Source organism: Barbatula barbatula (assembly GCF_947034865.1).
Source record: "Barbatula barbatula genome assembly, chromosome: 21".
NCBI lineage: Eukaryota > Metazoa > Chordata > Actinopteri > Cypriniformes > Nemacheilidae > Barbatula > Barbatula barbatula.
In genome coordinates, this window is record NC_136784.1 from 20,009,550 (window position 1) to 20,030,133 (window position 20,584).

The 20,584-nt window shown below is 46.1% G+C and overlaps 1 protein-coding gene across 1 annotated transcript in view; it reads left to right on the forward strand.

Moving 5' to 3' along the window:
* The window catches only part of ptprua (protein tyrosine phosphatase receptor type Ua), a gene marked incomplete at its 5' end in the record, with an annotated part of 184,481 nt that extends 164,404 nt beyond the window's left edge, over positions 1-20,077 (forward strand). Inside the window, 7 exons of the mRNA XM_079485390.1 lie at positions 5,671-5,820; positions 7,718-8,032; positions 14,526-14,651; positions 16,001-16,054; positions 17,850-18,007; positions 18,558-18,693; positions 18,778-20,077. Of these exons, the coding sequence (XP_079341516.1) occupies positions 5,671-5,820; positions 7,718-8,032; positions 14,526-14,651; positions 16,001-16,054; positions 17,850-18,007; positions 18,558-18,693; positions 18,778-18,840 (1,002 nt within the window). The 3' untranslated portion in view covers positions 18,841-20,077. The remainder of the gene's footprint in view (positions 1-5,670; positions 5,821-7,717; positions 8,033-14,525; positions 14,652-16,000; positions 16,055-17,849; positions 18,008-18,557; positions 18,694-18,777) is intronic.
* Between the last annotated feature and the right edge of the window lie 507 nt (positions 20,078-20,584).

Sequence of the window (20,584 nt, forward strand, 5' to 3'; positions counted from 1 at the left end):
CTCGCGGCTGGGTACTCGCACATTGGGCCCGGCTCAAGTGCCAAGTTTTACCGAGCTGCATAAGGAGTTCAGTAAGACCTGGAGCGTCCCTTTCGGCGCGCTTCCGTCTAGCTGACTCTATCGCCCTCTCTTCCCTCGGGGCGGGGAGGCAGCTAGGGACTATGTCAATGCACCCTGGGTGGAGCATGCAGTCGCGGGTATCCGCAGACGGCGGCCACCTGGGGGGCTTGACCTAGACTCACCGTCCAGGGCATGTAAGGTCTCAACATCTCTGGTGTTGAGGCTGGCAGTGCCGTGGACCAAGCTGCCTCCACTCTTACGCATGGCCTTCCTGCAGGCCAGGGCGCTAAAGAGAGCCCCACGGGGTAAGACCGACCCAAGTAGTGCCGCCGCCGACTGGCCCTCCGGGGACCGCGGTGGCAGCGCAGGCTGGGTCGGACGATGTCCACATCAGTGGCCCGGAAAGATGCCTCGGACCCAATCTTGCGCAGGGGGGCGATGTCGAGAAAGGCCACTTTCCCGACTCCCCTCTCGCAAGGTCGGCTGATTGGTGGCGCTGTCAAGGACTGCTCCAGCAGCCTTTTGACAGTGTAGAAACAGACCGGCCTGCTGTGACCCGGCCGCCTTTCGGCCGTCGAGGTCTCGCACGTGGTCTGCCCCCAGCAGCCCTGGCCTTCTCCAGCGTCGACTCCGGTTCTGGTGCCCCCGCAGGTGGCCCCCCGGAGGAGGACGTCAAGAGAAGGACCACCTAGAGAGATTGAACCATCGGGCCCGACCCAGCCTGGGTTGCTGGATGGTCGGACTGGGGCGGTCCCTGCCGCGTCCCAAACACCTTCTGGGCCCCTTCGGGGGCCTAGTGCCCGCCTTCTCACAAGGAGAGGTCTCTCTCTGGGTCCCACTTGCAGCCGCTCTCACCCTCTGAAAGATGGTGTTCGGCAACTCGACGTTGCGTCGTGGCGGCACGCAATGACGAGTATAAAGCAGCCCTCAGCACTCTCGCTTCGACGGTGCGTCGAGCTGCGCCATCGCCTGGCAGGTGATTTAGCGGAGCCGTTCCCCCCGGGGAGAACAGCACTGCTAGTCATTGAACCAACCCCCGCGGGTTGATGAAGTAGATCGCAGCCCCCCCTGTGAGGTCTCTGGGTGCTTGGTTAGCATTTCAAACCATCACGGTGGCTGGGAGTGTGGTCCGTCTCGGCATTCGATCCAGCTCGCCAGACCTCCGCCGGACTTCAGGCATCCTCTTACCTCAGCAGAGGCAGGGATGTTCCTGTGCTCCAGGCCGGGGCTGCCACCCCTCTGGCGAAGGCGATCGAACCGTCCCCTCGGCCGAGATGTCCAGTGGCTTCGACAGCCGCACTTCATCATCCCCAAAACCAGGGGTCGCTGCATACCTTGAGCAGCACCTTGCAAGGGTGCCGTTCGGGAGGCGCAGAAGCGCGTCCTGGTGTCTGTCAGACGCCAGGAGTGGTTCATGACAACTGACCGCATACTCTCATGTACAGTTCCCTCGGCACTGTCGAGGGGCTGGCATGTCAGTAAACGGGTCAGCCGGGAAAAAGAGAGCAGCTCTCCCTGGCGCGGAGCTCCCCCTTTTTCCTGGTAGAGAACTCAACACTGTCTCCATGACGGCGTGCTCGCTCACGAGCACGCACAGTCAGTGCTGAGCTGCTTGAACTTTCAGGCAGCAGCCAGCGGTCCCCTGAAATCAGTTTCAGAGGCTCCTGGGCATGGTGTCCTCGGGGGTGGCCTGTCCCCCTCGGGTTGACGCACATGGGACCGCGACAGCACTGACTACAGAGATGAGTTCCCTGGAGAGCGTGGCGCACCGGCAGTAGGCGTATCGTCATTACACCTGCTACCGTCGCATCCTAACCCCGAGCAGGTCTTGAGGCCGGTCGTGGAACGACAGACGCCTCCCTACGGGGTGCGGGTGCGGTGTGCAATGGGCGCGCAGTGTCGGGTCGCTGGACGGGCCCCCGCCTGCGTTGGCAGATCACTGCCTTCAAGTTGCTAGCTGTCCTGCTTGCACTGATGAGGCTCCGGCCTCTCGTGCAGAGCCAGCATACTGGCCCGGACAGCACGACCGGCGTAGCGTACTAAACCTCAGGGTGGCACTCGCTCGCTGCAGTCATCGCAACTCGCCCAAAACGCCTCCTCCCGTGGAGACAGCAGGTGGCAAAGCCCCTGCAGGTCACATGCCCACCGGGCGTCCTGAACCAGACAGCCAAGCGCTCTCTCGTCAGTTGACACCCCGTGGGAAGTGATGACTCCACCCCTGCGGGCTGGCCTGGGTGTGGTTTGGGCGGGCACAGGGGGACCTGTCGCCTCCCTGAACACCACCCAGTACCGCTGGGCATTCCTTGGACGAGGACCCCCTCGACACGGAGGCCCTAGCGCGCAGCCTCCAGTGGAGACAGCAGGTGGCAAAGCCCCTGCAGGTCACATGACCACCGGATGTCCTGAACCAGACAGCCAAGCGCTCTCTCGTCAGTTGACGCCTCGTGGGAAGTGACGACTCCACCACTGCGGCCGGCTTGGGTGTGGTTTGGGCGGGCACAGGTGGACCTGTTGCCTCCCTGAACACCCCCCAGTGCCGCTGGGCACTCCCTGGTCGAGGCTCCCCCCTCGACACGGAGGCCCTAGCGCGCAGCTGGCCGCGGGACAAGCGGAACTACGCTTCCCCCCAGTGAGCTTCATTGCGCAGGTCCTGTGCAAGGTCTGGGAAGGGAGTATCAAGTGCTGCTAGTTGCGCCTTACGGGCCCAACTACACTTGGTCCTCGGAGCTAATACTCCTGACGACAACTCCCCCTGGCCAAATCCCCTGGCGAAGGGCCTACTCGCAGGGGATGGACACGTTGTGGCGTTCGAGCCGGACCTCTGGGTCTGGCTCCTGGATGGGACGAGGAGTTCCTGGATGACCTACCCCCCCTCAGTGGTGGAGACTGTCACTCAGGCAAGGGCCATGCCCACAAGGCTGGATGCCTTTAAGTGGCGCCCCTTCTCGTCCTGGTGCTCTTCTCGAGGAGAAGACCCGCGGAATTGCTCGCTCAGGAACGTGCTGTCCTATTGCAGGGGAGGCTGGGGAGTAATCTCCCCTTCCACATTGGAACGTGGGTACCCGCTGTCGCGGTTATCACGTACCAGTTGCTGGTGAGCCTCTGGGGCGGCATGACCTGATTATTAGGTTCCTCTAGGGCGCGAGGGGCTAAGGCCTCGTCCGCGCCCCGTACCCTCTTGGGACCTTAAGGTGGACCTTTGGGTCCCCTTTTTTCGGGCCCTGCCGAGAGCCCCTTCCTCGTTCTGCGAGGGGGATTGGCTCTCCTGCTGGGGCTCGAGTCCATCCAGAGGGTGAGGCACCTGCAAGCATTCCGTGTCCACCGATTGCCAAATTTCAGGCCCGGTGACTCTCACGTGATCCTGAGACCCCGGCCGACTTACGTGCCCAAAGTTCCGCCGCCCCCCTTTGGGACTAGGTGGTGAACTTGCAGGCGCTCCCACACCGGGAGAAAGACCCAACCTGTACGTGGGGTGTCCAGTAAGCGCATTGCGCCTCTACTCGAACCACACTGAGGGCTTCAAGGCCCTGAGCAGCTCTTGTCTGTTATGGAGGTCAGCAACGGGAGTGCTGTATCCGAGGAGAGTTGTAGCGCTGGGTCGCACACGCCGTCACTACGGCGTGCCGATCCTAGCCCGTGCCCATTTGAGTGACGGTACACTCCGCTCGGGGTGTGACCTCCTCGTGGGCATCGGCTTAGTGCGCCTCTCTGGCAGACATCTGTAGAGCTGCGGGTTGGGCTACGCTATACCTCGCAGAGGCTTACAACCTCCGTGGGGAGTCGGCAGCTCGAGTCTTGCCAGCAGGTGAGACCAGCAGTCGTGGGGCGTACGCCTGCGCATAGCGCCATTCCCCTTCTGAGGTGGACCAGTGCGCTATGGGCTGCCTCCCTTCTTTCCCCAAGGGTGAAGAATAGGCAGTCCGTCCATCCATCAATAGCACTCAGGGCGGCGGGCTCGGCGGAGCAGCCCTGCCGCCTATGGCCGGGTATCAAGCTGAGTTATTACATATAGCTCTAACCGGACCTAGTGCCCCACACGTAGTAACCCCCCACTAGGGTGGTTCCGTCTGAGATGTCGTCATGAGATGGTTCCCCGCGTGGCAACCCATGACCTCCCCAGGTGGACATCCACCTTGCGGCATTCCGCACATACCTCCCATGAGTTCTCCCCTATTTGGTGAGACCATGTTGGTGTCTCCACTGTATTCCCCCCTAGGGTGGGAAGTGGTCTCCGTAGCGCACGTCCTCATTGAAGGAACAGCGCTTACCCAGTAGCCCTACGACTGGATGGCCCTCGCCAATGGGGCCGTCTGAGTTGGCAGAGGGCAGGGGCTACTCATCTTTGCCAAAAGCTCTGGGAGCCCCTGCCTGCCCACTGGAAGGTTACAAATTTCGCGATAGCGCTCACGTGTGGCTCGCCCAGGCCGGTCAACGTCGCTTCGCTAGAGATCGTGACGCGGCTAGTGCCGTGGCGTTTTCCATAGGAACCCCATCTGTCGGCTTCGACACAACGTCGAGAGACCGACAGAAAGGGAACGTCCCGGTTACGTATGTAACCTCTGTTCCCTGATGGAGGGAACAAGACGTTGTGTCCTTCTTGCCACGACAATAGCCGTCCGCTGCAGCAGTCACGAGATGCTCTCAGGCTCCTCAGCACAAAAGGTGAATGAATGAGCACGCCGGCTCCCCTTTTATACCCGGATATCCGGGGGCGGAGCCCGGCATGCAAATTTCATTCGCCAATTTCATTGGCCTTTTCAAAATAGTCAGAGACGATTGGTTCTCAAGGGCGAACCCCATCTGTCGGCTTCGACACAACGTCTTGTTCCCTCCATCAGGGAACAGAGGTTACATACGTAACCGGGACGTTTCCCTGTTAGCGGCATTAGTGTTTAGTCCTGTCACCGTCCCTGTACAATCTTGTGTTTCATTCACTTCACCTGCACAACTGCTGCCTGCGCTCGGGTTCTGTCCATACCTTATGACATGTTCACCATTAACACCTTTACAATTCTTTCAAAGTTTATATTGTTCCTTTTTCAGCGGTGAAGGAATTCTTGCAGGGGGGTTGAAATTGACTTTAATAGAATCTCTTGAAAGACGTGAAAAAAATGAATTGAAGAAGTTGTAATGGTTTTAATGGAAACTGTAATGGTGTCTATTGGTATCCCTGCTGAAAGAACTAAAGAAAAAAAACAATAGAAACCCAACAGAAACAATTACAGAAATTAGCTTTTTTCATTATTCATTGAAATTCCATTTTGTATTGGTTGTTTTGGCATTATTCCAATTTGATTTAACATCCCACCAATAGAATTCATTACATACTAGTAGAACCGTTACAGACATAAATCGTGTCATCAGAGCCTCTGTGGTGCACATCCAAGAGAGCTTTATTTGATTTGATTTTAATAATACAGAAGAATAATATTTATTAGTTATATTTTATTTGTGTAAATTGTACTTGGTACAAAAGTCTTGTACATCGTAATGTGGGAATGATAAACGTCTTTCGATGCTGCATTCAAACTATTTGGTCACTGCACTGATGTTTTTTTGACATGGTCTTAAGGATGACTTGTGTGACTCTTTGGCTCTTGTGGTTTTCAGGAGCAGTATGTGTTCATACATGATGCCATACTGGAAGCTTGTCTGTGCGGAGAGACTTCAATCCCCATCAGTGAGTTCGTTCTCACGTATAAGGACATGTTGAGTGTGGACTCTCAGACCAACACCTCTCAGCTCAGAGAAGAGTTTCAGGTGAGCTATCTTATCTTATCCACAGTTCATCATCCACAATGGCTACAATTGGTGGTAACACTATCTCAAAGGGAAAGTTTAAAATTCTGAAAATTCTGTCATAATTCTGTCATATTTGATTTACCCTCATGTTCAAAACATGTATGACTTTCTTTATTCCCCTGTGGAACACAAAGGAAGATATTTTGAGAAATATCTCAGCTTAAGCTCCAGTTTAAGCCGTCTCCTTTTAACCAACAAAAAGTTAACATTTTCCAATGAGTGACAGCTGCTTTATCTTTCAGTAACAAAGTTAACATAGCAAAACGCTACATCACTGTTTGTCAGTATTCATTTTATCAAGCAATCTTCACACATTCCTTTAAAAGCCCAGTGTAAGAAATTTAGCAGTGTCTAGCGGTGAGGTTGTGAATTGCAATCAACGGCTCGCTCCACTCCTCCCCCTCCCTTTCAAAGCACTACGGTGGCTGAAACAGAACTAAGCTGTTGTCACATTTTCTTAGTTTTCAGAAGGAGATAATGTATTTGCAAAACGCGTTCTAGAGCAGTTTGTCTATTTAGGCCTAATGTAGAAAGAACAGGCGAATTCCATGTATATGGGGACCCGCGGTGAATGTAGATAGAAATGGCTCTTGCTAAGCTAATGAAAACACAACGCTTCATTACATAGTCTTTATACACCTCTGAAGACATAGTTATGGATATTATATTGCATTTCTGTCAATACATCCTCCAACAAATTGCACACAGCACCTTTAAAGCAGCTTTAAAAAATGTAACATAGAAGTGCGTACACATGTTCTTATAGTCTGTAGCTTTTTATGTTATTTTGTGATATTTCCAAGACAAATCTCATGGGATCTTGAACAACGCTGCTGCTTTATTCTCATCCATGCATCATTATGCACACCTTTTTGTGGACACCAAGGAAACCATTTAGTTCAAACCCTTAAGTTAACTGCCAAGCGTTCCTTACTTTCTTCCTTTTAAAAGTAAGAAAATACGTCAGATACAGCAACTGCAGTCTTCTGAACAGTCACTAAATCTGTGATGTAAATAACAAATGCTCTGCAGTCATGCAGCGTAGCCCTCCAATATTTCCGGCAGGTTATGAGCGCCGCATACTAACTCACAGTCCGAGACGGAGATGAAGTCAACCAGCTGTGCTGGTATTTTCGTTCATTTGGTGTGAATTTGATGAGGTGTTCTCTCACCTCTCAGTTCTGCATGTGTGTTTTAACAATCAACTATTAATGGCTTCATACCCAATGAACCCGAGTGAAAACCTGCTCGTGTCCATCTGATAACAGAGCCCAATCTAATCTTCATCATCATAACTATAATGTCCCATTTGTGCTGTCAGAGCCCATCAGGAATGAAGAACATCAACTTTAATAATCCACAATTCTTCAGTTTATTCTCCCCAAGACACACAACACAACTGTTTGTATGAGACCAGAATGTGCAGCCATTAAGATGTGCGGCTAAATGTGCTTTTCTCTGTATCAACCTTCAGGAAATTTGATGATGAGGAAAGTTTCTATTTGTGTTTCATGGTAACATCATCTCAAATGTTTCTCCAATAATGTAATTTTAAACAAATGAGAGTGTAACTGTTGAAACACATGAAGAGTGTATAGGTGTAAAATGAATGTAGATGTGAAATTATCTGAATTTTAGTTCATTTGATGAGAAATGTTTGAGTTCATATTGAGATCTTCAATAATATTGACTTTAGATTGCACACATTGGTGACATCTTTTCTGAGACTGCAATGTAGACATTTGTAAGATCTCTGATTCATACATGTCATTTTCTCTGGCTGTTACTTGTATTGTGTCGTCTTCATGTATTTATTCAGACACCTGTGATCAGTCTGTGTTTCTGATGTTTTCAGACTCTAAACTCAGTCACCCCTCATCTGGACGTGGAGGAGTGCAGCGTGTCTCTGCTGCCGCGTAACCGTGAGAAGAACCGCAGTATGGACGTGCTTCCACCCGACCGTGCGCTCGCCTTTCTGGTATCCACCGAGGGAGACGGCAGTAACTACATCAACGCAGCTCTGATGGACAGTTTTCTGCAGCCGGCTGCGTTTGTGGTCACCCCCCACCCTCTGCTCACCACCACCACAGACTTCTGGAGACTTGTGTTTGACTACGGCTGTACCTCCATCATCATGCTCAACCAACTCAACCAGTCGAACTCGGCCTGGGTAAGACTCCAATATTCACACTGAATATAAATGAGCAATATTTGGTCGGCTTGTTGTATAGTTGCATTTGAGTGTAAAATTAAGCTTAAAAATGACATTTTCTGGCAAACAATGTCACACAATACATGAGCAAAATGTCATATTACCATATTTTACGTTCCACAACAAGGCTATATCGGTGACACCTTACAATGAGGTGCTATTTGTTAATAATTAGTGAATGCATTGGCTTAGATAAACTAACAATAACCAATACTAAAACAGCATTTATTAATGTTAGTTCATGTTAACTTACTAATACATTATTAAAAGCAAACTGTTAACATTAGTTAAGGCACCAATAAGTAACTAGAATAACTGTTTTGACATGAACTTACATTAAGAGGGATTCCCTTTCTGTCGGTCTCTCAACGTTGTGTTGAACACTCAGATGGGGTTTGATCTTGAAAACTCTGATTTTACTTTTTAAAAGGCCAATGAAATTGGCGAATGGGCGGCATTCATTGACCTTTTTTCTTCGGAACCTGCGAAGCATTATCTTATGCTAAGCAATTTATCGCTCTGTACTTACCAACTGGACCATACAACACATATCAGCGGATTAGCTTCCTGTATACGACTCCCCTATGGAAGACATAGGTGTCTAAAAGAGCAAAAAAAAAAGCTGAAAACTGTCTCGCCGCTGTAACCTTGGATGCGATCGACTCGTATGAGGTGTTGCGGTCACGGCTTCCAAGCCATTTGGAGCGATGGCTCCCAGGCTGCCTGCAGCTGCGGCTTCCGAGCCATCTGCAGTTGCCAGCTGCGGTGGTGGTGATGTGGGGACCCTATTAACATTAATCCGCAGCCAAAGCCGCGGACCATTCATACCCCAATACGCTTACCAAATGCGGTCACGGCTGGCTGTGTCTTCCTGGACGCAGCCACAACATCGCCTGCTTCCCGCTTCACGGCAGCTTCCGAGCCATCTGCAGCGGCGGCTTCCGAACCATCTGCAGCAGTGAGCGGCACAGATTGGGGCACTCGGTTAAGCGCAGCAGTGCGAGAAGAGGCGCCACTTATAGTGACAGTTGCCTAGTGGTTGGTGCTCTTGCCTGAGTGACCGCGCTCACGAGAGCAGGAGACAGCTCATTTCGGATCTCCTCATCCCGTCCAGGGTCCAGACATGGAGTTGATCCAGAGTTCTGGTCTCGGGTTGCTGACCGTGCCATCTCAGGGGAAACAGCCAGGGGGAGAAGATGTACTTCCGCTTGTTCCTCACCCAGCTGTGCCTCGGGGGGGCCGGGTAGAGGCGGGAAGGATGATGACCTCCATCTGCTTTGTCGAAAGACTCGAAAGTCTTCGGTGGTGTTACCAAGCAGCCCACACTGTGTGATCAAATGCTCCACCCATTTGATGATCCAAGATGGCAGCCAGGAGGCTTGCCCCGGTACCTGCTCTTATATTATGTTTTGCACTTTTGTCCGTGTTATTTGTGAGGGAAACCTCATGCATCACATCTTATACCCGCGAGGAGTTGTTACATATCAGGAGGATTACACCTGACAATTTGGAATTATTTGCCAATATTCCAGAGGATATACTGGATGTAAACAACACTGGATCGCCGCCATGGGGAAATACATCTAGCACAAAAAGACGGAGATCTGGAGTGGTCTCCAGGTTCAGGAGACGGCCCTATCGGCCCCCACTACCGGCTTTGATCTTATCTAACGTGCGATCGCTTAAAAATAAAATGGATGAACTTCTGCTTTTGACACAAACGGACAGGGAATACAGTGACTGCTCGGCCTTCTGCTTTACCGAGACGTGGCTGGATCATTCGGTTCCTGACGAGGTGGTAACTCCCCCTGGCTTCTCTATCTTCAGAGCCGACAGGTCAGTCAAACTATCTCTCAAATCTAAAGGAGGGGGTATTACTCTAATGATAAATCAGCGCTGGTGTAATAATTCAACAATTCTTCATCGTCACTGCTCTCCCGATCTTGAATTCATCAGTTTGAAATGCAGACCATATTACCTACCGAGAGAATTCACCTCAATTATATTAATCGGCGTTTATGTTCCACCACAAGCTAACGCTAACACAGCCATGAGCGATCTTTCCCAACACATCTCAACTGTTGAAAACTCCAACCCTGACACGTCCGTCATCGTGTTAGGTGATTTCAACCACACAAATCTGTCATCCGAACTCCCGAACTACAAGCAACAAGTCACTTGCCACAGCAGAGAAAGCAAAACATTGGATCACTGCTACATTGCTGTCTCAGATGCTTACCGGGTATTTCCGAGGGCTCCACTGGGGAGGTCTGACCATGGTGTGTTAATCCTAATTCCGAAGTACAGACAAAAATTTAAATCCATTAAGAGAACATCCAAATCTGTCAGGTCCTGGTCCACAGAGGCCATTGAAACGCTTCGAGGGTGTTTCGAATGCACGAATTGGGACATATTCAGTGCAGCTTGTGACTCCCTCGACGAACTCACTGAGACTGTGACGTCATACGTCAAGTTCTGCGAGGAAATATGCATTCCCACCAAAACAGTGACATTCTATGGCAATAAAAAACCATGGTTCTCCAAGACTTACATCTTTTACGCAAAGAAAAGAATTATGCGTACAAAAGGGGAGACAAGAGTCAATACAGAATTGCCAAATATAAACTACGAGCTGCAATACGGAGAGCCAAGTATAGTTATGGAACAAATCTGGAACAACAATTTTCATCAAGCAGCTCAAGATCAATATGGAAAAATCTTAAGGATATGACAGACTACAAAAAACGCCCCGTATCTCCCGTTAACAGTGATCCAAGTTTCCCAGATACATTAAATAAGTTCTACGCAAGATTTGAAAAACCTACCTCACCAGTCATTCTGCCTGACCCCATTCCAACACCACCCTTCTGCGTTCAGGAGGATGAGGTGAGAACTATTTTTAAGAGGCTTAAGATCAGGAAAGCAGCAGGGCCGGATGGGATCAGTCCTGTTTTGCTTAGCCATTGTGCAGCTCAATTAGCGCCTGTTTTCTCCACCATTTTTAACATGTCTTTAAATCAATGTACAGTCCCACAATGCTTTAAATGCTCAATCATTATTCCTGTGCCAAAGTCCTCAAAGATCACCTGCCTCAATGACTTCAGACCAGTTGCCCTAACATCAGTGGTAATGAAAGCATTTGAACGGATTATTCTGGCATACTTGAAATCCTGCACTTCATTGACGATGGATTTATACCAATTCGCTTACCAAGCCAACCGGTCGGTAGAGGATGCAATCAGCTTAGCACTTCATCACACCTTCCAACATCTTGAATCACCAAACACCTATACACGCATGCTGTTCATAGACTTTAGTTCCGCTTTTAACACTATTAACCCACTCAAACTCCTTACAATACTTTTGGACATGAACATTGACCCAGCCATATGCTACTGGATAAGGAGCTTCCTGTGGAATAGAACACAGAAGGTGAAAGTTAATAACATAACCTCACATTCTCTCACCCTCAGTACAGGAGCTCCTCAGGGCTGTGTTCTCTCCCCCTGGCTTTTTTTCCCTTTATACAGTATACCTTACATCTATGGACAGTTCCGTGAAAATAATAAAGTATGCGGACGACACAACGATTATAGGCCTTATTTCAGACAATGATGAAACACAGTACCGCATGGTGGTGGACCAAGCTGTAAACTGGTGTTTGAACAATGACCTCCAGCTTAACACAGACAAAACTCAGGAACTCATTGTTGATTTTAGACGTAGGCCATCTTCCAAAACACCTATACAAATAAACGGCAATTCAATCAACATCACTGACTCTTTTAAATTCTTAGGAACACACATTAGCAATAACCTGAAGTGGACAGTTAACATTAATCGCATCATTGCAAAAGCTCAACAAAGACTTTATTTCATTAGGCAGCTTAAAAAATACCGGATCAAGCATCAGCTACTTGTTCTGTTCTATTCCGCTATTATCGAATCCATCATTACATCATCAATAACAGTATGGTATGGATGCACTGATAGCCAAACAAAGAAAAAACTACAGCAGACTGTTAACAAGGCATCCAAGATCATAGGGAAACCACTGCCTTCAGTCGAGTCCCTCTATACAAAACGGACTGTAACGCGAGCAAAGAAAATCATCTCCGACCACTCACATCCTGCGAATCACCTCTTTCAGCTCCTTCCCTCAGGGAGGCGCTACAGGTCACTCACTACCAAGACCAAGCGCTTTACAAACAGCTTTTTCCCTATAGCTATCAGGACTCTGAACTCCTCTCTGTAGTTTAGTTGTCCTCGTATGGTCATTTACTTACTGTATCTTGTATTGTTACATGTTGTGAAGTGTATTGTCTTTTGTTGTTTGTAAAGTATGATGAATTAGAGCGGAAACAATGTACCGAAAACAAATTCCACCGGCACTGTCGTGTGGCTAAATAAATAAACAAAAAAAAAAAAAAGTGATGAGTGAATCAAGAGAGCGGACTCTCTCAACGCCTCCCATCTGTGCGGGATTGAGCCAAAGTATCTCTCTTGGACCACCAGAGTGGATATCGTCGGACCCAGTGTGCGTGCTGCCACTTAGGTCACCCGGAGAGTGAGGTCTGTGGCGGTGCACAGGCCCTGCATAACCAATGGGTCCTGCTTTCCCTCTTCTAACTACTCCAACACATTAGCCTGATGGAACTGCAGGATGGCCATGGCGTGAAGGGCAGAGGCAGGTGACCCGCCACAATGTAAGCCCTCAACATCAGTGAGGGCGAGGACTATGCACAAAATAAAAAACGTTTTTTTTCTTATTATTTCAACAAGAACTTTTGGAAGGGAGCCTTGATCTGTGCCTCCAGGTGGCACTTTTGCACTTGTGCCATGAGAGCATGCTCTACCTGGGGTACCGACATAGCCCTTAGCTGCTCCAGAGTCAAGGCAAATTAGGGCAACCAAGCTCATCTGATGTGAACAGCGTTCCCCCCGCGTTCCGCGTTCCACTGTACTGCTGCCTGAGGCTCATGGCGGTCCGGGCAAGCAACGCTGACATCTCCACGTCATCCTCGTCCTGGGCTCGACCGACCGTAGCCGGGACGTGCAGGAAGTCCTCAGCGCCTGATGTTGCAACCGAAATCTCATCCGCTATGGGACTGTCTGGCGATGCCCATAGGAGACAACCTGGCGGTCCGCGGCACTGCTGCAAAAGAGTTACGCCCACTGGGACTCCTATATCCCCACTGCTGCTCGCTGCCGCAGCTGGCTTGTTAACCTGTTTGGTGCGGTCGCACCCAAGAAAACAGTAGCGAGACATGCCTGACGACATGTGCACACTGCAGGAGAATTTGCACTAATTCTCTTGAAGACACCTCTGACCATCTACTGAAACGCCCAGGGGTATCGCAAACGCCAGGATGAGTTCTGCTGCTCTGCATCGTAGATAAGTAGGAAGATTGCTCAGCATAAGCCTCGCAGGTTCCGAAGAACAAAAAGGTGAATGAATGGCCATGCCATCTTCCCTTTTATACCCGTATGTACGGGGCGCAGTCTGGCATGCCATCCCATTCGCCAAGTTCATTGGCCTTTTTTAAACTATAATCGGAGATGATAGGCTCTCAAGTCAAACCCCATTCTGTCAGTCCAACATAAAGGGAACTGTTTTCTAGTTTTTCTTTCTTTCGTCGGATGCATGCCAATGTTTTTCCAGCCATTAGCACAGTCAGTTAGTCAGCTAACTTTCTAGAAATATCTCTCAGTGTTCTCTTTTTGCTGCAGCCATTTCCAAGCTGTCGGAGTGTATTTGAATGAATGTTTATCTTTTTACGCAGTGTGTCACTTATGTTAATACACCGTGACAATCCTTTATCAAATTATATCTCTTGTTCTTTATCTCAGCATAGAAATACGGTGTTTAAGAAAGCAGTGCTGAATGAGATCCATCTGAAAAATGGCACGAGAGACAATTAATTGACACATTGTATAAATGGTTATCTTTTGGGATGCTGGGAGGATGGTTGGAATATAAATGTGGCTGATATGAAGCAATGAGCAGGGGTTATTTAACCTCATGGTTTGTGAGTGGATTTACAGAGCTGACTAGCCTGTCATTGGTGCTTCCTCAACTTCATCCTCATTTATGTCATCTTCAACCCTCTGCTTACATTTTTACATGTTTTTCTAAACCAGTATTACCTTTGGCATCCAGTCAAAGGAAATCAGTCAGTAAAAAGTCCAAAAATCTAAAGAAAAAACAACACAAATGTAGGAAATCATATGGGGGAGAGCAAGGGGAAAAGCCCACAAGCCAGGATTTAGACGTCTGAGATGCTTCTTCAAGACACGTAGTCTTCTTAGCTTTCAGCACAGACCATCACGTCAAATTTACTATTGCACATGTGACGTTCGCTTTCCCTAAACTTTGAAACCACAGCTATCGTCTGATTATGTTGATTATAAGGCAACTTACAGTACATGTTTTCTTCTTTCTTTCGTACAGCCTTGTCTTCAGTACTGGCCTGAAACAGGTATGCAGCAGTATGGACCCATGACTGTGGAACTGCTCTCCAGATCCACCGATGAGAATGTAGTCACTCGTCTGTTCAGGGTGAACAATATCACACGGGTAAGTGTTTGTTTGGTGAAGACAGTTAATCAGATGAAAATCTGATTTATTTCAAAATCTGATTGATATGATTGATATCTTAAATGATTTCATTGCACACGTGAATGGTAATGAAAACGTACTAAATGGATACTTAGAAATTATTATATTTCTTTAATTTATGTAATTAAGATGAATTAAATATATTAATATTAACGAGATGTGCCACTGCGGTTACAATGAATGGCGAGGAATACAACGCCCAATAAGGCCGCTCTAGTGCCCCGCCTTCCAGTAAAACGAGCCAATCGTCAATCAGTAAAGACTGGGGATTCTCTGGGGCGGGGCTCTCGTGAGGCACTTGCCAGCCAGTAGATGAGGTGACCTTGAAAAGGTGATTTTTTGGCGCAATTAAAGCTTAACAAACCAAAGTTATGATACAGTTCATGTCAAGTTTAATTTTTGATAGGAAATATGCTGTTTAATTGTGATTTTGCCAGCGATTAAGAAATAGCTGCCTTTCCCCATTCAAGTAGATAGGACTGTCTACTTGCTATGATGTAAATAGCTGCCCAGAAGCATTGCAAACATGGCCGCTGAGTGACACAACTTCCGTAAATGGACTTTGGTATCACTTCATATCAGTTATTCATGACCATATCATGCTTGAAATGTTTGAAAAAGCAAAACAGAGAAATATTTGACTACTGCTGTCAGGCTTGGACCTTTATACAATATACAGTTCCCACCCAGTGTTGACATCTATTTCAGCACCTCATTGAAGTCAAACTTTAGCAGATGTATGACCTGTCTTCTAGCTTACATATTTTTTAAGAAAATAGTTGTTTTGTGTTAGTTTTTCAGGGTCACATTTTTATTAACTCGAGAGGAAATAACGTTTTAAAGACTTTATTGGCAAAATAGAAATTAATTTATTACAATGGATATTTAAGACATATCCACTTAAGAAATTAGCACATGCACTATATTGTATATTGGAGTCTTGTTTATCTCTGTGCAGATTTGTGTGTAATAAAGTTTCTCATACCGTGTCTATAGTTGATCGTTGATCTTGTCTGAATAAAGAGGCACTTTCTCACACCTTTAGCTGACCTCAGTCCTCCCTGATGGCTTCATTGTAGACATTCCGTCTTGAAATTTTGTTCCAAATGTAGCACCTCTCTTTGCTAGCCCCCTTTAGCACTTCTGTCAGCCAGCCTGTCAACCTTTAGCCACCTTCCCATTCGCGCCCGTGTCAGTTTAGCTAGCCCCTGTCAGCCTCTACGTCCCTTCTGTCTCATCGAGTCTCTGCAAGCCTAGTAAACTCTCCGTGTCGTTGTCAGAAAACCTCCCATACTGCCTCTTCACTGGACCCCAGAGAGACTCGCTCATACTGGAATGATGATTCTCACTTTCCCAAGAAGGTACAAGACTATAAGGCATAGACTGAAATCAGTCCTAAATCATGGTACCCTTAGTTAAAGGAAAACGCAACCCCAAGACAAACATGCTTTTGTCATTTGTTACTACTGAGGTTTAAAGAATCCAGATCATGACTTTGAAGAGGTGAATGTGTCGTGCTCCTGACTTTCACAGTTTCAGGGAACACAAACATTATGTTGCCCAAACATAACTTCTGGTAGACCACTGCAAAGAATCTCTAACTGTTGAGCTGTTCTGATTTCATATAATACAATTAATATACAACTAAATATTATTGTAAATTATATGTAAAATACATTGTTATCTTATACCTAAACATAGACTGGAAGTTAACTTTGGACGAGCCGTATATGTCCAAAATGTTGTGACCAAATGAGGGTTTGTAGTTATATACAGTATATGTATAGAAATAAATATACGAATCGCGAAATAAAGAGAAACATTTGTCATTATTTTTGTCTTAATCTGCAATCTGTAACTTTGGCAGTCCATCACTTTGTCGCCATTTCTGTTTAAAACATTAAATTGCAGGTTACTTCCAGAGCAGATTTTTCCATGAAATTCAACAGAACAATAAATAGATCACTCTTATAAGCTTAGCATTATGAATTGAGGTAATATATAAGAAGTCCTTTTTGAACAATGATTGTTTACTTGCATATGAACTTATTTTGAACAAAATAAAACAAAACAATGTGGATTTAAAATAGTTTTAAATGCGTTAAACGTTTGAAAAATGGTGTCAACATTAAAGGGATACACCACCCAAAAATGAAAATTCTGTCATCATTCAAGTTGTTTCAAACCTGTATACATTTCTTAGTCAGGTTGAACACAAATTAAAAAGATACACTGGCCGTTCAGAAACAAGGTCGCACACTCTAATATTCCGTTGGACTTTAGTTTTGATTACGGCACACATTCACCGTGGCATCATCACAACATTTACTCCCGTCCAGAGTTGCATTCATTTTTCGCCAAGATCTTGTTTTGATGATGATCGAGTCGCACCGTTGCACAAATTCTTCTCCAGCACATCCCAAAGATTCTCAATGGGGTTAAGGTCTGGACTCTGTGGTGGCCAATCCATGTGTCAACATGATGGTCATGCTCATGCTCTCTTTTACAATTTGAGCCCAATGAATCCTGGCATTGTCATCTTGGAATATGCCCGTGCCATCAGAGAAGAAAAAACCCATCGATTAAATAACCTGCTCATTCAATATATTCAGGTAGTACCTCATTCTTTGGGCACATAACGTTGCTGAACCTAAACCTGACCAACTGCAGCAACCCCAGATCACAGCACTGCTCAGGTAGTGACCTATTTTTTTGGACAGGCAGTGTATTTGGAAGAATGTTTGCAATCGACATTTCTGAGAAGTCATCGACTAACAAAGTAGGAAAAATAATTGTATGTTGTCATTTTTTTTGTCTGTTGGAACACAAAATTTGATATTTTGTAGAATTTGGGAATGCCACTTTGACTACCATTTACATTTGTCCTGGTATGGTAGTCAATGATGTCCCAGAAATCTCAGTTACTAACATTTCTCCAAACATCTTTCATTAGTGTTCAACCAGACAAGTACATTTATACATATTTGGAACTAGAGAGGGAGTAATTCATGAGAGAATTCAGCACTTTTGGGTGGAGAATTCCAAAAAAAGCGTACAGCAAAGCTAAACCAAGACCTGCTGTTTAGCTTTTTTGCATCAGTTTAATCTTTGTCTTTCTTCCCTCTTGGTCTCGATTCCTCTGTCTTTATCACACAGTTGCAAGAAGGTCATCTGGTAGTGAGACACTTTCAGTTCCTGCGCTGGTCGGCTTATCGTGAAATTCCAGACTCAAAGAAGGCTTTCCTGAACCTGCTGGCACAAGTGCAGAAGTGGCAGAGGGAATGCGGCGATGGTCGCACTGTAGTGCACTGCCTGTAAGTTTCAGACGGCTCAGTTTCCAGAATGCTAATTGACTCTGATGATGATGATGTACTCAGTCCATCCTCAGAAGACACTCAGCAGTGAAAACCTGATTCAAGCTTTACATCTCTGACTGCTTTTTAATGTAGCAGTATTTGACTTCTGTCCTCTAGGACACAAAGCTGGCACCTGCTCGAGTGTGTAGTTTAATACGTCGAGCCTGTATTAATGAGAGCGTCTTGCAGACGCATTTAAAACGGTGCACAAGGGTGCCTTTCTTATATCAGCAGCCCCAGGGAAATGATCTTAGCTCGGTAGGATGTGACATTTTTATTGCATGACTTCCCCCCTGAGTGCCGGTGCTTTCCATTCCTTCTTTCTCAAAAAGTATTGCACGCGGCCCTTAGTGACACAAATATACCTCTTTTATAGACGCCCCCTCAAGACATGTCCGATACAATAATCCTTGAGCTTTAAAAGTGTATTGCAGAGATCCCTCTCCTTCATGTGTCACAAGTAGTCCCATTTTTATCTAAGATGCTAATAAAACTCCTTTTCTTGAAGTAATGGTGGCGGACGTAGTGGCACTTTCTGCGCTTGCACCATGATAATGGAGATGGTGCATCATCACAACATGGTGGATGTGTTCTACTCGGTGAAGACTCTCCGGAACTCCAAGCCCAACATGGTGGAGTCTATGGTTAGTGTTTGATTGATATAAAAGCAATGGTATTGCTTGTAGATGTTGCAGAAGCATGTGACGTCTCATTTGATTTGTTTACAGGAGCAGTACCGTTTCTGCTATGAACTGGCTCTGGAGTACCTGGAGTGTTTGGAGGTCAGATAACACCAGAGCTCATGAGCCGGTCAACATTTGTTCTAACTTCTCCATCTTGCCTCCGATATATTTCTTTGAGCTCGGGTCAATTCGGGCCCGTATGAATGAGCCTTTCTGTCCTCATATGAGAATGCACATCTATGTTAAGAGTGGGAATGCCAGATTAGACGCATTTCTTTAGCCTTCGACCTGTATTGTCTTCTGTGCACTTTTGTTTTCGATGTTCCTCCTCTGTGGCTTCTTGTGCCAGATATTCCTGCCAATGCCATTATGGCATTGATGAGATTTTACCGACTTTGAGATTAATATGTACATCTTTGACCGTGTTACTGGCCCTACTCTCTCTGCCTTATATTCCAAGCAGAAGGAAAACACGCTGCAATCCAACGAAACCATGCAACAGCGACAAAATGGGTGATATTGTGTACGTACATTATGTGTATTGTTGTACACGGTGCAATCTACTGCTTTTAACTGAAAGGATTACTTGAATGTGAGGAGGTGATTCTTGATGGAGCTTTTCTGTACATTGAATGATTTAAAGGTGATGTGTCGTTTTTATTTCAGCATTGCGCTCCCCTGTTTTGGCAACTCTTTTCTTCCTAGCCCATCCTTTATATAAAGAGACAGCTATTGTTAAGTTTAGGAAGCTCAACATAGCGACCAACGTCTCAACCAATAATGTTTCCAAAGGTATTATCTGTTTTTCTGATCAATTAAAAAAAGTTTTTGTTTGGTTCTAAAAGCTTTGAAACATATGTTTTACACTTATTTTTGTTCAAGTTGGCACAAAAATGACACACCTTACCTTTAAATCAAGATGTATAAACTTGAAGGTGTTAGAATTTTGACAAGCATGTGACAAGAAAAATACAAAGATGGCTTTAGGGTTTATTTCTTGTTTTGTGTGTATATATTATATATATTTTACAAAAATGTTTCTAGATGTTGTCTTTATGTGCCAACTCATTTTTGTATGCGTTTGTGCGGGTGTGTTTGAGAGGAGGATCACTCATGGATATGCATGCCTGTTTCACGTTACATTGCAATCCATTGTGACCCGGTCTGCTTTGGGTTTCTAAGATCGGGTGCCTGCTGTCAATGTGTACAGTTAAAAAACACAAATATGAATGAAATAGAAAAAAAAGCTTCTATGGGAATAAAGTAAGGCACTCAACAAGAAATTGCTTTTTATCTTTGTATTTATTTGTTGTGTTTTATTTTCTAAATAAAGATGTAACATGAGAAAAAAAACTTTTGATGTTGCTTTTATCTCTTTGTCATTATTGATATCCATTTTCAAATATCTTTTGCCTAATAACAGGTGCACTTTACTATAATCTCCTTTTTGCCCATTGCTGGTTCCTGTTAGCTACTGTGTTGTTATGCTTACGATGCTTAACTGGTTTAGATGGTTATACAAACAAAACTAGTGTTTATCGTTCGCACATGATAATTTGAATTGCATTACATTTACATTTAGTCATTTAGCAGACGCTTTTATCCAAAGCGACTTACAGATGAGGAAACATTGGAAGCAATTATAACAACAATTATTACAGCAACAAAATAGTGCATCAAAATAGTCCATTAAAGCCCAGTACAGTATACAAAGCTAAGAAAAGTGAGGTTAGTAGGTGTATTTCTTTTTTTAAAGGAAAGGGAAGAGAGTTAGGAAAAATTATAAAAGTTATAGTTAACAGATTCATACATTTTACAAAATGTTTTACTACATTCTGATATTAACCTTTCA